Genomic DNA, 17934 nt, shown 5'->3' with positions numbered 1-17934 from the left:
TGACCCATGGGAGAGTGAGCGCAGCCCCTCTCCTCTGTACTTTCATGATGAGGAATTTGCCACACCATGATGAAAAGCTTGTTAGAGATGGAGGATAATAAGGGGTAGTTAGGATGTTGAAAGTGGTTAAAGATGTGTAAACCTGATGACCCTATGTTTTAACAAAACGACATACCAACGTCGTTTTGTTGGTATTTTATTATGATTTTTTTTGGCAATGGGTTGATGTCATTTCTCGGTAGTCGATCCATTGTTTTAGACGCGGGGTGTAACCTATTAGTAGAATGTGTGGTTAAGTTGGCTAGATGTGAAGTTTAATTCTATAACCTGATGTGTCTTAATATATAAGCTATTGGTGTGGTTAACACAGTTTGTTTTGATCCTTTCCAGTTAAAAAAAACCAAATTATGGGGGCTAACATGTGTTAAGCATCTGTTTTTATGCTATGGTAAAAAATATAAACCAAAAACACAATTATCAATGCATATAATATTAAGATAAGCCCATTAATAGCAAACAGAGGTCCACAAAAAAGTAGGGCTACAAACACAAAAGTGGCCAAGGCCATAGAGTTTCTTACAAGACTATTTATGATAAATGGGATCAAAAAAGTTCCACCTTCTTACACACGTAACAGAAAAGAGCAGGAGGATGTTAAAAGACTATTACATGTGTGTAAGAAGGCCAAAATGAAGAGAGTCTCCCATTACATAGTACTAGAAAACGAAAATAAAGATTTTAATCAGAGGGTGAGGCACCAGGGGCGGTCTGCCTTTGTTGTTCAGCAGCTGCCTTTGCTGCTTTCATTGCAGCCACCTTAACGCAGTTGCGTGAGTCGTGGTCGTCGACATACAGACCACAACGCTTGCATAAACAAAGCTGCTTTGGACGTTTTGGTGGTTTTGCCTTTGCCTTCTCACCGGGCCCGGAAATGCGAGTATGAGTACCACATCCTTTATTGCGTGCAACTTCTGGATTAGCAACTTCGACTGGAATGTTGATTGGTTGCCCAACTATTTCTTCCATTTCACACTCGTTTGATTCATTTTGAATTGTACACAATGGTTGCTTGGAAAGCACATTGATCTTGAAATCCCTGAGTTGGTCAACCAATTTTGCCAACGAATCCTCATCGGTTCTGGCCACATCAACGCATTCAGTAACGAGGTCGAGGATTTCATTCCGTATAACGGACGGTGCGTGTGGGTTGACTCCGTATCGGCTGGAAATTGAAAAAACCTGTTTGGGGAGGGCATCTCGGCGCCACCTATCGTTTATGTATTGGGGTGGAATCCTTTCAACATTTTTCAATCGATAGACGCAAAAGACATGGCGACACAGATATCCGATACGTGTGAAATTCCTGCATGAGCAACTGGCGGATTGGTCTACAACGTTATACGTAACCTGTTGGGAACATAGACAACAAAAAAAAGGCCTTTAGATCTAACATATGTTAGAGGATGGGTAATAATGAAATTGCCTAACATGTGTTACCTGATAGACGTTTGTGATGTTGTTCCTTTTATCCAAATGAGTGACGTCTATCAAAAGACTGGAATTGCTAAACTCGGTTTGGTTTGTGATGTAGCATAAAAACTTCCCTTTAATTATCTCCTTTTGAACTTGCGCGAAAACAGCGTTTGTGTAAAAGGCGAACGCGTGCTGTTCTATCGCTAAATCAGTATTGCCCGTGAACATCGTGGATGAGGTTTTGTACTCCGATACACGTTGCCGACATCGTTGGCTGTCTACCCTATTTTCAAAGCACATCATAAATTGTACAGGGGTGTTTGCGCTTGTTGAGTTGACCTTGAAGGCAGCGTTAGAGCCTTCGCAGCGTGAAGTGGTCTTCATTAAGCAACACATGGGCAGTTCCCTGAAGTACGCTGGTACCCAAAGATGTTTGATGTTGTACATGTCGTTCATCCAACTGTGGTCTTGAAGTCCAAATGTTTGTAGCAGGTCATTCCAGCGAGACTCAAACGTTTCAGGTTTGATATAAACATTCCAAACCAACCGGTGAATGCAGGACCGAAGATCAGTGTTATCGAGAACGTCCGCAGAGATCTGAAAAAGTTAAGAGTTACTAACACGTGTTAGATTAAAACAGTTTGAAAAGACATATAAAAATTCTGTTATGTTGAATAACACATGTTAAGGGCTAACAAATTAAGCTAACCTTGGAGGGTAGTTTTTTCATTATATGCCACATGCATAGACGGTGTCGTGATTCGGTAAAGACCATAGGAACAACTTGTAGCATGGATGGGTCTTGATCACTTAGCACGAGAGTTGGTTGAGTACCGTGTGCCTTCAAGAAAGCCTTAAGCAACCACACATAAGATTCAATGGACTCGGTTGATATCAAACCCGCTCCAAATGTAACACATTGGAAATGATGATCCACACCCGTGAATGGCACAAAAACCATCTTGTACCTATTAATAAAAAATTGCTTTGATGTTAACAAAATGTAAAACTTTTTGGGTTAGGGTTGTATACTTGGGGATCAGGCCTAACACATGTTAAGGGGGGGGGGACTAACCTGTTAGTGCTGTAAGTTGCGTCAAAGGCGAGGACATCGCCAAAAGCTTTGTAGTTTAGCTTTGAAATCTCATCAGCCCAGAATACAGAAGACAACTTTCCATTTGATACAGTGTAATCAAAATAGAAGTTGGGTAGGTTGTCAAAGCGCTCACGCAGGCGTTCGAGGAAAACTTATGCGTCGCGTTCACCAATAAAAATTCGCAACTGGTGGCTAAAGTTTTTAAAATCCACCGGAGTCCCATTGACATTGTGATGCCCTCCTTTTAAAGCTACAAGACATCTATAAGCTCTCATGGGTCCGATACGGTTTAGACTCATATTGTGAATGAATTGTTTGGTGGAGAATGACAGCTTCCGTGATATCTTGCTAAGATCACGGTTGTAACTCTCAACAAGTTCATGATTATGAATATCATTGAAACTCAGAACTGTGTATGAATCATTCGAGATTGAGTCTAGAATGCTTGCCTTACAGTCACACCATGTGAAGTTGGTCCTCCGGGGCTTTAGAGAAGATTCATCTAGGGTGTCAAAAGTCCTCTTGGGTTGTGGTTTTCCATATTTTGAGCATCGAAGATACTTGTGTGTGGGAATTCCATTCCAGACTTTAGTTTGCCCTTTTTTTACAGAAAAACCTGCTTCAAACGCATAAAGTTCATACATGGAAAGAACATCCGCAAAAGTTGGATAAGATTTCCCACACACTGGTATGAACTTATCAGCGACGTTAGGAATCCAGTAACGGGTTCCCTGAGGGGTATCAAAAACAAAGTATGGATTCGATGGCCCTGCATCAGAAAACGAAAAAGGTTAGGAATCTGCTATATATGGCATGACAAAAGGTTAGAAATCTGTGATATGAGAATAAAGTGGGCTCCCATGTAATATATACAACCGTCTAACGGGCCGCGTGATGATTCAGCAAACAGAGAAGGACCATGAGATGATCCAGAAACAGCACCAGGCATGAACTGCATAGGGGAATCTTGGGATGCTACATGTGAACATTATGGAATATGTTTGAACTATGCCATATCTGGGGAAGAAAAGTACAAAACCAATGTATAGAAAAACAAACCTTGTTCATTATCCATAACCTCGTCATCATGAAAAGCGCTGTTCATGAAATTGTTGGAGATCACAACATCCGGTGATCTAACAGGGACTTCAGATAATCGCGAACAATCAACAGGCATATAAGTGTATACAGAAGCTTCGAATGGAACAGGTGAACATTGCCATGCAGTATAGTTGGATTATTCGATTAAAAAGTTGTAAAAGACAAAAAAAAAACAGAACTTCGAGAAGAGTTAAGTTACATAAATAGACAAACCTGGAGCATTAAATTCCTCATCATTATGGAAGTCGCTGCTAAAGAACCTGTTGGGGAAACTATGGACCGGCGACATTAACTCGGAGGTTGATGGATTTGTCTCCATGGATATTAATGGAGTTACTTGCTAATTTGGAGTATAATATGAAATGGGGTTTTTCTGTTGAATGTTGAAGAAGATATAAAGGAAATATTGAAAAAGAAATATGGGGGAGGGTGAATGGTACATACGATATGATGGGCAATAAATGAACATGTCAATTCATATTGGGGAAATATCTTGGTGGTTAAGTTAAATTACTAATATAACCTTGTTGCAAAAAGTAAGAGTAAGGGTATGTGTGCAACGTGGCTAAATGTAAGCCACAAGTATAGTTTGCTAAGTTTTCTAAAATAATGGGGTTTCTTATAGAGCATTATCCTATATATATATATATAGGAACAGGATCAGGAGAGAACACCTAAAAGAGTGAGAACGGTGAGAACGATTCTCAGCCACAAGATCTTAGTGGTTTGTGGCTGAGTTTGATGCGGTGGCATTTTTGTAAATAATAGGGGCCTTGGAACTTCCAGGAGGGGTAAAATAGGAAGATCCAAACAAAGGTGCACATGCTAATCACATGCCATTTCCCCCCGTCATATTTAAATGACAATAACTTTTTTATATGTGATTATATTTCGAAAAAAATTACACCATAAAACTCAGCGTTTTTTTATCTTTCCAACGAATATACTATTGATATACTTTTCGAAAAAAAATTAACTGGGTTTTATAGCGTTTTTCTGAACTGAGTGTTTTATGGCATATTTTCATGGCATTTTTCTGAACTAGGTGTTTTTTGGGCGTTTTAACTAGGTATTTTCATGGCGTTTTTCTGAACTGAGTGTTTTATGGCGTTTTCAACTGAGTTTTTAATGGCGTTTTTCTGAACTGGGTGATTTTTCTGAGCTCAAAAAATCTATATGGCTAAAAAAATGGTTTTTCTGGCGTTCAAAAAAATTATTTTTTTGAGCTGTTGTAAATTATATAACTTTTTTTTGTTATGGCATTTTAATTGGGAGCTGGCTCAAAAAAATGGTATAGCTCAAAAAAATAGTTTTTTGTTATGGCGTTTTAATTAGGAGCGGCTAAAAAATGGTTTTTTTGAGCTGCTATAAATTATAGCACAAAAAAATAGCTTTGAGTGTTTTATGGCGTTCGAAAAATGGTGTTTTTGAGCTGTTGTAAATTATAGGTCAAAAAATAGCTTTTGAGTGTCTTATGGCGTTAAAAAATGGTTTTTTGAGCTGTTGCAAATTATAGCTCAAAAAATAGCTTTTGAGAGTTTTATGGCGTTCAAAAAAAGGTTTTTATGAGCTGTTGTAAATTATAGCTCAAAAAAATAGCTTTTGAGTGTTTTATGGCGTTAAAAAATAGTTTTTTTGAGCTGTTGTAAATTATAGCTCAAAAAATAGCTTTTGAGTGTTTTATGGTGTTGTAACTGGCTATTTTTCATGGCGTTTTTCTGAATTGGGTGTTTTTATTGCGTTTTTTTGAACACCCGGTTCATGTGAGTGGATTTTTTTGACAATATTACCCCTTAGTGTAATTTAACATCAATGCCATATGTCACCACCAAAATCGTTCTTACCGTTCTCACACTTTTCACCGTTCTCTCTAAATCCTGACCCTCTCTCTCTCTCTCTCTCTCTCTATATATATATATATATATATATATATATATATATATATATATATATATATATATATATATATATAGGTAAAGGGTACTGTACAAATTCCCTTATCGTACATTACGTACGCTACAATCTCAGCCGTCAGATCATCTTCCCGCAATGAAAATCGCATGTTGTTTTTTTTTTTTGTAATAATTTCGCATGTGATAAATTTGATGAAATAGCAGGTGTTTTTTTGTAACAATTTCGCATGTGTTAATTCAATTTCGCATGTGATAATTTTGATGAAATAGAAGGTTGTTTTTTTGTAACAATTTCGCATGTGGTAATTCAATTTCGCATGTGATAATTTTGATGAAATAGCAGGTTGTTTTTTTGTAACAATTTTGCATGTGGTAATTCAATTTTGCATGTGATAATTTTGATGAAATAGCATGTTGGTTTTTGTAACAACTTCGCATGTGGTAATTTTGAAGAAATCGCATGTTAAAAAACCAACATGCGAAATTGTTACAAAAAACAACATGCGATTTTCAATGCGGGAAGATGATCTGACGGCTGAGATTGTAGCGTACGTAATGTACGATAAGCGCATTTGTACGTTAACCAGCCCCTATATATATATATATATATATATATATATATATATATATATATATATATATATATATATATATATATCGTCGAGTATAAAAATTATAAAATTTTTAGTGTTTCGTCGTAGTAACCGAATAAATATATATTTTCGTGTCGAAAGTGACCAAGTGTCATCCGGGATGTGTGCATGCTCCTCGTCGTGACGCTAAGGCGATCATTGCCGGTGACGACGTTTTAGGTTTGTTATAGCGCTTAAAAGATATTTCACATCGGTTTGATTATATATATTATTTAGTCAATATATAAATTTATTCGTATGGTTTGTCCGATGTCCGATTGTCCGTTGTCCATGTCTCGTTTAAAGGATTCATGTAAGGGTGTTTCATATGTGTATTTCTTTGTGTATTATCTTTCGATAAGGATATACATGAAGGTTCATGACTATTTTTATACTCTTGATCATTCATAGAGATCTCATACATGGTGTGTTCTTTGTATTTAGTTATTAGGATCCTAACTCTAATATATACACACAATATACATGTATTTATACACATACACATACGATGTGATAAAGTATATACGTATATTATTATCCCTAATATACATATAGAGTTAACTTTCGTTTTCCTCCCTGTGGTTTGATCATTTTAACGGTTTTGCTCCAATAGTTTAAAAATAGCCATTTTCCTCCCTGATCTTTTGAGTTTGTCGCCAGTTTGCTCCCTAATCTTTCGAGTTTGTCGCCAGTTTCCTCCCTGATGGAGTTAGAGGCTGGGAGCAAAATGAAGAAAAGTTAGAAAAATCAGGGAGGAAAATGGCTATTTTTAAACTATTGGAGCAAAACCGTTAAAATGACCAAACCACAGGGAGCAAAATGAAAGTTAACTCATACATATATATGTATGTATGTATAATTAGGGGAAGGATGTATAGAAAACCCACTTGTGGCGAGAAAACCCAGGAAACTCAAAGCTCCCGATTTTTTTTAAATTTACACATGCTATATACATGTGTTTAAGGGTTTTGGGCAAAAAAACAAAAAAGCGCCGAGTGTATATTTTTTTAAAAAATAAACAAGTTTTGGTGTAACATATGTTACATTCGTCTGACAAATGTTACCCCAGAAACTTGTTTATTTTTTTTTAAAAATATCCACTCGGCGCTTTTTTGATTTTTTTCCCAAAACCCTTAAAAACATGTATATAACATGTGTAAATTTAAAAAGAAAATCGGGAGGTTAGAGTTTCCCCAAGTTTTCTCAATTATAAGGGTTTTTTTCCGATACTTCTATTATATAATAAATAATGCCCATTTTTAACCTGTGAAAATATATATAGGTATGTATTAAATCCTTGGAACATTAGGGCTTAAACCTTTTTGTTAAAACTTCCTTAATCACGATTAAGGTCACTAATCACGTTTAGCCCCGTTAATCATACTTTAACCGCGATTAGATTTTTAGAAAATATCCCCATAGTTTTCCCTAAACTATGGCGTTTCCCACGTTTCAAAAACATATTTGATCCATGTTTAAACCCACTAATCATCATCAATCTCAACCAAGTTTCCACATACCACCTTGCATGCATGTATTCCTAAATATTAACTGTTGGTGCAGTTGTCTGTTGACTACATCTTCGTTCGAGTCTTAGTTTAGGGCTGTTTGTACAGTGCACGAAAATCAAGAAATCATGTTATAGTGATGATTTCGCTCATAATGACACTTTGTCATTATAAGCGAAATCATATGATAATCTTGATCTCGCTCATATGTCAGTTTATATGATTTCGCTTTTATGAACAATGTATAATTTCGCTCTTATGGACTTTGTGTCTATGAGCGAAATCCCAAGCCTATAAATAGGCATGTATAAGAGAAATCAGGAAGTTAGTGAGTCAAGGTTTTGTATGTAACGGCGAAGCCCTGCCGAATCGTCTCCAGCACTTGTAAATTGTCAGCAGATCAATAAAAGAGACATTTAATAGTGAAATCAAGCTAAACAAAGACCGAATCAATGAATTCCGCCTCTGATTCAGTCTGAGCACTCTTCTGATCGACTCGTTAGGTCGTTTCTCGATCCTACAAGTGGTATCAGAGCTCAGGAGGAAGAGTTCTTACCGTTTAGTTTCGCTGGAAAATTCTGATTTCTACACCTTCTTTCTTCACCAGAACAAGATTTAACGGTCAATATTGGATCAAAATTTCACAGATTATAGAAAATTGAACATAGACAAACCCTTGAAAGTTTGAGACTGAAATTCGAAGTAAAAGTGGACCAAATTGATGTGCGAAGTGATTTCGCCTTTATGGACAATTGTTGATTTCGCCCCAAGATACCTCTGATTTCGCTCATAGGACCACCTTAAACTTCTGATTTCGCTCATAGGACCACCCTAAACTCCTAATTTCGCTCATAAGGTTCATATATGACCCTAATTTCGCTCATAGGACAACCCAGACACCTGATTTCGCTCAAAGGGACACCCAAAACCCTGATTTCGCTTTTGTGTACATTGGTGATTTCGCTTTTCGTGCACAAACTCTGATTTCGCTCTTAGGGTATCTGGGATTTCGCTCTTAGGTCACATAAGTAGTCTAATTTCGCTTGACAGGTTGTTTTGAGAGAAAACGTATCGGGATTGTTTGAAAAATGGCAATGGTTTTTGATGAAAAGGAAAACAATGATCTTGAAAGGTTAAATAATTGGTATCGAGGATATTTGAGTAGTTATTATCAAGGTTTGCCCAAAAAGGTTTGGAGTACCCGGTTCGAATGTTTTCTCTGTATGAAAGATGAAAAATTGGGTGATTTGGAGAAGCGTTTTGATCGTTTGATTGACTATTTGAAAGAAAATCAAATAGTAATATCAGAAGCTGAAATGGTATCAAAGTTTGCTAATGGATTACCAGCTGAATGGGATGATTTTTTGAAAAATCCGAGAGAAAATTCAAGTTTTTCAAAATTATCTTTGACTAAATTCATCAGTGAACTTAAAAATCACGATTATGAAATTTATAAAAAGAAGAGAGATTTGATGGATAAAATAAAAATGAATTTAGATGATTTGAATTTAGACGTGATAAATGAAATAAATAAAAGAATCAATATTTGTTGGGCAGCAAAAAGAAATTTGAAATATGATATGAAGAGGGGTTGTTATATTGATGATAATGGAAATCCTCTTGATTTAGTTACAATTTTTGGTGCAGGTACATATAAGATAGAGAAAGAGCAAGTTCCAAAGAATGAAGAATCTGTGAAGAATGAATCTTCAAATTCTGAATTAGTTTGCTCCAAATGTGACAACTTTAAGACTGACAATGACAAATTCTTGAAGGATGCGGAAAGTTTGACATTGGAAGTCAAGAAATTAAAAGATGAGAAGCAAGCTGATGTTAAACAGATTCTTATGTTTCAGGAAATTTGTGAGAAACTGAAAGTTGAAAATGACAAACTGTTAAGAAATTTGAACAGTTTGACATCAGAAAACAAGAAATTAGAAGAAAATGGAAAATTCTATGAAGATAAAATCAAAACTTTTGAAAATGAAAAATTAAAAATGGAAAAAGAATTTCAAAGTAAAATAAAAATTCTTGAAGATGGGAGAAATGTTTTTAGTCAAAACAACATAGAAAAGCAAAAAATGATAAATTCCCATCTTCAGAAAATTATTAGACTTGAAAAAGAAGGTGAATGTGCTCGAAAGAAAATCAAAGAGTTAGAAGAAAAAGGATGAAAGCAAAAAGAAATATTCAGAAAATGAGGATTTCTGGATAAAGCTTGAGAACAAGAACTTGAAAGCAAATGAAATAAAATTTCAAGAACAGTTAAAAGTTTTGGAAAATGAAAAATCTGTTCTTGAAAACATGAAGAATGAGAATGAAAAATCAATCAAGTCTCATCTTGAAAGAATATTTCAGCTTGAAAACGAAGCTGAAAATTCAAGAAACAAGATTGATGAACTTGAAAAGAAATTGAAAGGTTTTGTGACTTCATCAGATAGTTTGAATTTTCCCTGTCCAAAATCGATCAATTCTGTTCCAATAAGTGACGATGTCACAAATTTTGACAAAGTCAAAATTGAAGATTGTGATGAGAAATCTAATGATGAAAATAAAAAAACTGAAAAACAAAAATTGTTTTTGAAATTAAAGGAAAAATTTCAGAAAACTGTTCTACAATCTACTGAAAAGGGAGAATGCTCTAAGAAAAACCCTTTGAAGAAGAAAGTGGAACAGAAACAAAAAATTAAAAATGAGAAAAAATTTCAAAAAGATAATAATAGCTCATCAGATCGATCATCCAATCAAAATCAAAAATCACAAAAATTGAAAAATGAAAACTCAAAAACTGTTAGTAATAAGTGGTGCAGGTCGGACCACAGTGCTCAAAAGCCAGATCCAGCAAACAAGAGAAGAAAGGAGTATCACCAAGCCAAACAGTGCTTTGATCTGAGCATTTGGGCTGAAAATGGTGATTGGTACGATAACAGAGTGTGTTACCGATGCGGTTATAAAGGACACATTGCTGTTAACTGCCAAAATTGGAGTTATGAGACGAGAAGATGCTTTAACTGCAACATCAGAGGTCACATTGTCAGAGATTGCCCAAGGAGATCAAATTGAAGAATGAGGGCTAATTCTCAGAAATTGGCAAAGATTCCAGTCAATGTCAAGCCCAAAGAACAAAAGGTTCAAGAACCTAAAGTTCAAGAAACGAAAGTAAAGCTTTCTCAAGGGCAAAAAGACAGACTGAGAAAGAAGAGGAAAAAGGCCAGAGAGTATCTAGAGAAGATTTTGTCCTCGGGTTCATCTGTTGGTAAAAATAAGAGTTCTGATGAATCACTTTCCTCGACTGCAAAGTTAAGCAAGATGAATTCATCAGATACAAATCTGAGGACAGAAGAGAGAAAGAAGAAGAAGAAAGTTACTGGCGATGAATCTGTTTCTTTGGAAACAAAGGAGCCACATGTCGGCGATGAATCTGGCCCATCAAAGTCAGACAAGCCAAGGTCAGGCAATGATTCTGGTTCATCAAAGCCAGAGGAGCCAGTTGATGAGGTAAAAGTAGAGAATTCTTGTTTAACAATGGATGATGCAAATTTTCCACCATTGTTGAACAAGAATTCAAAATCACCCAAGGATCGTCAGGCTTGGGTGAATCTATTCAAATAGAAAAACCTGACTTGCCGGAGTTCCCAGGTTGGTAAGCGTGGAACATGAATCGGCACATTTCTTGAGAAATTTCACTCTGGTGATTTTTCGCCTTACATGTGGTAAATCAGGGACATTAAGTTGTACTTGATTTACTACAAGTGATGTTTAAGATCTAAAACTGAAATTGTAAAAAATGTGATGAAGTGACCCTGAACCTACAAATGATTGGTAAACAAACTAATTTTTCCGGAAAAACCATTTTGATTAAAACAAACTTAAGTGTTTTGAAATCATAATGGAAAATAGTTTGTTGAGAGAGGGAGTTCTGATTGTTTATACCAGGTGATTGGTGAATTGAAGTGATTCTCATCAAGTTGTCAAGTTTGTACAGTTTGTTTCAAATTTTCCCAGAAAATCAAAATTGAGACATATTTTGATTTTAGGGGGAGTAAAAATTTTAAAAAAATTAGAAAATTTGAAAATGTCAAAAACATGAAAAATTTAAAAAAATGAGTTTTGCTGAAATAAGAGGAAATGATAGAAAATCAGTGGACTATCACAGCATGCTAAAGAAATGTTAAGTCTAAAAGTGATAAATGGTCTCACTAAAGATGTGACGATAGGCTCAGCTAGACTAGTAGATTTGCGATAACGATACAAACTTAAATGAAAAAGCCTAGTTCTAGTGGGAAACACGGTTGAAAGCATAGTACTTAGTTTTGTCCTTTGTGATTGTGTGCCTGCTCAGTAATCACTGAATGCCAAAAAGCATAAAAACTAGTTAAGTTTGTGAGCTTTCACAACTTTGCTGAAAAGTCGCTGTGATTGTGCATTTCATTTTGCAAAGATTTAAACTTGTTTTATTTCTTTATTTTGTTTAAGCATTGGACATCCTCTGCGTATACGTGAGTATCGACCTGGATGTTATTGCCTAAACGTTCTACTTTATTTTCTTTGGTGTTTCGTTTAAGCTTTGGATCACCTCTGCGTATACGGAAGTATCGACCTGGTGGTTAAAGCCTAAACAACTTCAACTTGTTTTATTTTTCTTATTTTCTTTAAACATTGGACTTTCTCTGCGTATACGGAAGTATCGACCTGATTGTTAATGTTTAAACATTTTGCTTTGTTTTCGCACAAATCACAGTTGATAAAAATTTAAAGGCATTACTTGAGTCAGTGTATTGTATGATGAGGGGATATGCTGAGATCGTGGGGTCCATAAGAATATAGTGCAAAATTAATATATCTTAACATATCGTTAAGCATTTTGAAAGTTTTAGATTGAGTTTAAGTGGACAAATATATCGTCAATCAACGTGAATCGTTTAGAACTTAAAACGATTAAAAGCTTAACGGTGCATGTGATGTGTCTAAAATCCGGTATGATCCTCTTTCGCAAACTCACAAAAATAATGTTTGTACATATTTCATTTCTGCATTTAATTTCTGTTATTGCATTTATGTTTCATATTTTGAAAAATTCAAAAAGATTTTCGACAACTGATGTTGGAAAGCTGATATTCAAAATCTCAATGGCTAAACATGATGAAAAGATGGGTTGGTTAATTGATTTGAAATGTTTAATATGTTTCATTAATTTGAATCAGATTTTGGAATGTTTCAAAGTTGTTAAATTTAAAATGTGAAAAATTCTCAAAAGTTTAGTTGATTCATTAAGTTGAATCATAATTTTTTTTGGGGTAATAGAGTGTTTGAGTTGTGTAGGTTTCTGATCCTGTTGCTACGGAAAGCCAGGAGATGTATCAGAACCTAAGAAGAGCTTAAACTGAAAAAAGCAGGATTTGATTTCAAAGGTGATAACAAAATTCTAGACATCGATCCCAGCTCGATGATAGGGGGAGTCGGACGAGAGTTAGAGCCAGAGAAAAATCCGGGTACATGATTCCAGGAAGAGTTCCTGAAGAAGACCGATCAAGATCGAAGAGTTGTCATGTTGAAGACTCTCACTGAAGATTCCGTCAACATTCAAGGGGGAGTCTGTTGGTGCAGTTGTCTGTCGACTACATCTTCGTTCGAGTCTTAGTTTAGGGCTGTTTGTACTGTGCACGAAAATCAAGAAATCATGTTATAGTGATGATTTCGCTCATAATAACACTTTATCATTATAAGCGAAATCATATGATAATCTTGATCTTGCTCATATGTCAGTTTATATGATTTCGGTTTTATGAACAATGTATGATTTCGCTCTTATGGACTTTGTGTCTATGAGCGAAATCCCAAGCCTATAAATAGGCATGTATAAGCGAAATCAGGAAGTTAGTGAGTCAAGGTCTTGTATGTAACGGCGAAGCCCTGCTGAATCGTCTCCAGCACTTGTAAATTGTCAGCAGGTCAATAAAAGAGACATTTAATAGTGAAATCAAGCTAAACAAAGACTGAATCAATGAATTCCGCCTCTGATTCAGTCTGAGCACTCTTCTGATCGACTCGTTAGGTCATTTCTCAATCCTACATTAACCTTTATTTTCCATGGACTTGTATATATGTATTTTAACAACACACTTAAAAATAATGGCACTTTCATATATTTTAACTAGATCTTTAAAATCATCATTTTTCTCATCTAATCTAATACTAATAAAAGAGTAATTTTAATGCCACATGACATTCTTTTATAATAAAGTATTTCATCAAAATGCCATGTGGCAATTTTTCAAGCTACCTCAACTATATAATAAATAATAAAATTAATATAAAGGCTATTAAATGATTGAATTTAATATATATTAGAAATAATCTTATATTTAAGATTATATCTCTTCAATAATCTTAATTCTTAATAATTAATATTAGTTATCTACATACTTATACTTTAATATAATATCTATACTTTAGTAAATAAAAACATACTTATCAAAAAAAGATGAGATAACTAAAAATTTATATACTCATCACCATTTTAATCTGAAATAAAATATACTAATTATTTTGTATTTAAAAACAAAATTCTTACCTCATAAATGCATCATTTAAAATGAGTAATGTTATATGTTCTTTAGTTTTGTATGTATAGTTCATATTAGGGTTATATGTATTCATATCAAAATTTATATTTATTATGTGTGATGCAAGATATAATATGAAATATAATTTTTTTTAAATTTATAATCGTCATGCCCTTTAAACACAACCAACCTCAACAATAACATATTAATTTAAAAAACTCATTTAAGTTTATATAAATGGAAAACACATTTATTTCCCCAAAGAACTCGATCAACTCTATGATTATTTTAGAGCCTTTCAATTTCTATCCTCAAACCTATGTAATACATGGGTCTATAAACTAGTAAATAATAATCTAGTCATTTTGTCTAAACACACTTGTTTAAGATACTTTTTAAGATCATCTTAGTGTAAATCATGGTGTTTAACTTTTATAAAAGTTATATCCATCATAAATCATTTTCAAGTTCATATAAAAATCCATGGAACATAAGGATGATGATCTTGTTAAGATCTAAATATAAAAATGTTTAGATCATCATTACTAGCCTAGATTATACAAGGTCGTCCATTTAAACATCCTACTTTAACATAATCAATATGATTATACTAACTAGTTAACACTAATCCACATAACCAACACATAATACATCTTTATTAGGAGACTTTTAAGTGGTGATCAGGGTTTAAGCTTTGTTTTCTTTATTTTCTTTGATGTTTAAGATGATCAACTTGTACTTTTGTAAACTACATATTATAAGAATCTTAAAATAGTTTAGGCAATTGGATGGTAATAATAAAATTTGTTCACCTATCGGCTCGAATTCGGGTAATGTGTGAAAGTTGCGGCGTAACACCGGGAGTTTATGTTTCGGGTATCCCACTGATATCCGTAAGCTTGTTTATGATGTAAAATATTATTTACAAGTCCCACGGACAATAAACTGCTGAATTTTAGTGTTGCAGGCAATTTATTTTTGTTACGGCTTGGCGCAGAACGGACACTTTATAAATATACATTTTTCCAGAAAGTTTATATGTTTTATCATTTGGTGCCCCTAATTAGGGGTTTTTATTTGTGTTTTAATGATCATAAGCTTTCATGTCATTCTTTGCTTGTTCGGATAGTTTTCAGAACTAGCTGGTATGAAATGTGTGTTCCGGCGAATAGTGTTTTCAGCATTTTGCCAACATATTTGGACATAGTTTGTTGTTTTCTTGCGACGCGATGAATGTATCGATATTATTTGAAAATTTTTAACCATGTCTTATGATTACTAGACTTTACGTGACCTAATCATGCATAAATTAAGTCGTAAACGAACACAATTAAGTACTTGTTAAGTTGTACGGAATCACCGTTAATTTTGCCGGTTATCACATTCTTCCCCCTTTAAAAGAATTTCGTCCCAAAATTCAAGCTACGTTACTGGTTGTAGGGGAGCCTTGAAACAAATGTGGGTACTTGGACTTGATTTGACCTTCGCATCCCCAGGTACACTTGGTACCGTGACTTGAGTTCCAACGGACTTTAACTAGTTTAATACGACTTTTCCGTGTTTTGTAGACCTTACAGTCCGTAACCTCAACAAGTTCTTCAGTAAATTGGAGTTTGTCGTCAATGTGTATCTCGTCCGCTGGGATGACCACTGTCTCTTGAGTAGGCTACGGTAGCTTTAACTTGTATGCTACAGTTCCAATATCTCAAAGGGTCCAATATACCGTGGTTTCAACTTCCCACGCTTACTGAATCTGACTACGCCCTTCTAAGGCAAGACTTTCAATAAAACCTTGTCTCCGACCTCGAATGATAATGGTTTGCATCGTTTGTCGGCGTAGCTATTTTGTCTATCACGAGCCGCCTTGATACTGTCTCGTATATGAAATTTTTTGTCTGTAGTCACCTGGACTAACTCACGACCAATGAGTTGCTTATCTCCGGTCTCCGCCCAACATAGCGGTGACCAACATTTTCGTCAACACAAAGCTTCAAACGGGGTGGCCTGTATGCTAGTGTGATAATTGTTATTATATGAGAACTCCACTAAAGGCAAGTGAGTATCCTAATTTTCGACCCAAATCCATCGCACAAGCACGTAGCATATCCTCCAAAGTTTGTATTGTCCGTTCACTTTGGCCATCCGTTTGAGGGTGAAATGTCGTGCTAAGATCGAGTCGTGATCCAAAGGCCTTCTAGAATGATTGCCAATTTTTTGACACGAACCGGCCATCTCGGTTCGATATGATAGAAATAGGCACTCCGTGTCATGCCACAATCTCCTTAAGATATAGCTCAGCTAGCTTTGCCAGGCTATCCTTCTCATAAAGAGGTAGGAAATGCGCGGACTTCGTAAGTTGATCAACGATTACCCAAATCATGTCATGACCTCTCGAGGTCCTGGGTAACATTGTAATAGAATCCATCGAGATTTGTTCCCATTTCCATACGGGGTCTCAGGTTGTTGCAATAGTCCCGAAGGCTTTGATACTCGGCCTTAACCTTGGAGCACGTGAGACATTTCCGACATAATTAGCAATGTCACCCTTAAGGTTAGGCCACCGGTAGAATTCCTTTAAATCCTGATACATCTTATCTTATCTAGGATGTATAGAGTACTTCGACTTGTATCCCTCGTCGTGAATAATTACCCGTATGTCGCATTAAAGTGCATTGAAGACGTTTAATGCAGTTTAATTCACCCATTAAATTCGTTTTTCAGTTTCTTCAAGTCCAGTTAGTATAAATAGGGTGGTACCCCTGTTGAAGACTGACACCGAAAAAAAACACAAGCTCTCTACTAGCTTCTCACTACAGAATTCTTACTTCTTCAAGCAGCAAGGTACACCTTCGGGTTGGAGTCAAGACCGGCAGTGCAACTGCTTGTGGCTGTTGTATCCTGGAAACAAACGTGTTCTCTTGGGAGACACGAAATTTGTTTTAAGGGACCCGTGTTTAACACGATCCTCAGCCATGAACAGTTTCGTCTGTTTGAGTTTTCTGTTCTTGTTTTTTCTTTTTCAGTTGTAATTTGTACTGTAATTTTATTTTATTCTGATTTGTTTATGTAATTCAAGTTAATAAAAGTATTTTTATTTATTTTACACGAACGGATTCCTACAATCTTAAAACAAATTTTTAAAACACCGTTCGTGTAGAATCACAAACATATTCTGCTGTGAATTCGAACCAGTTTTGAATTCATACAGTTGTGTTTTAAAAAACATATTTTTTTCTCTCTGTTTTGATTCAAAGTAGCGACTTTGTCAAAACAGAACTCTGTTCTTCTACTCCTTCTTCGTCTTTGGGTTCTAAGATCTTCTCTTGTAGTCTTCAAAGTTGGACTTAGAAGCTACGAGGCTGATTTTGTTACTCATTGATTTTGTTAGTAAAATAATAAATCAGCACATTTATTATTCTAACAGTTTTATTAACTTGGTTTTGTGGAATTTTTCAGAATGTCGACTGAAAATACCAACGTCAATGTTGTTGTCGGTACCCCTGCCAACACTGTGGGACCGTCCACAGTGGCGAATCATGCTGAACGACCCGAGAAGTTCTCGGGTCTCTACTTCAAAAGGTGGCAACAGAAGATGTTCTTCTACTTGACCACCATGAACCTTGCGAGGTTCTTGACGGAGACCGT

At 35.4% G+C, this 17934-nt stretch overlaps 1 protein-coding gene across 1 annotated transcript; it reads right to left on the bottom strand.

Annotated features, from left to right (window-relative positions):
• Positions 1–738: 738 nt before the first annotated feature.
• Positions 739–1701, bottom strand: LOC110866892 (protein FAR1-RELATED SEQUENCE 4-like). Its single transcript, XM_022116036.1, has 2 exons — positions 1498–1701; positions 739–1407 (listed from the first exon to the last, which is right to left on the bottom strand). Exons 1-2 carry the CDS (start codon positions 1699–1701, stop codon positions 739–741), a joined length of 873 nt encoding a protein of 290 aa, XP_021971728.1.
• Between the last annotated feature and the right edge of the window lie 16233 nt (positions 1702–17934).

The sequence above is a fragment of the Helianthus annuus genome, chromosome 4, assembly GCF_002127325.2.
Source record: "Helianthus annuus cultivar XRQ/B chromosome 4, HanXRQr2.0-SUNRISE, whole genome shotgun sequence".
Classification (NCBI taxonomy): Eukaryota; Viridiplantae; Streptophyta; class Magnoliopsida; order Asterales; family Asteraceae; genus Helianthus; species Helianthus annuus.
Note: the sequence above shows the minus strand (reverse complement) of the source record. Positions and strands in the feature narration are given on the sequence as shown.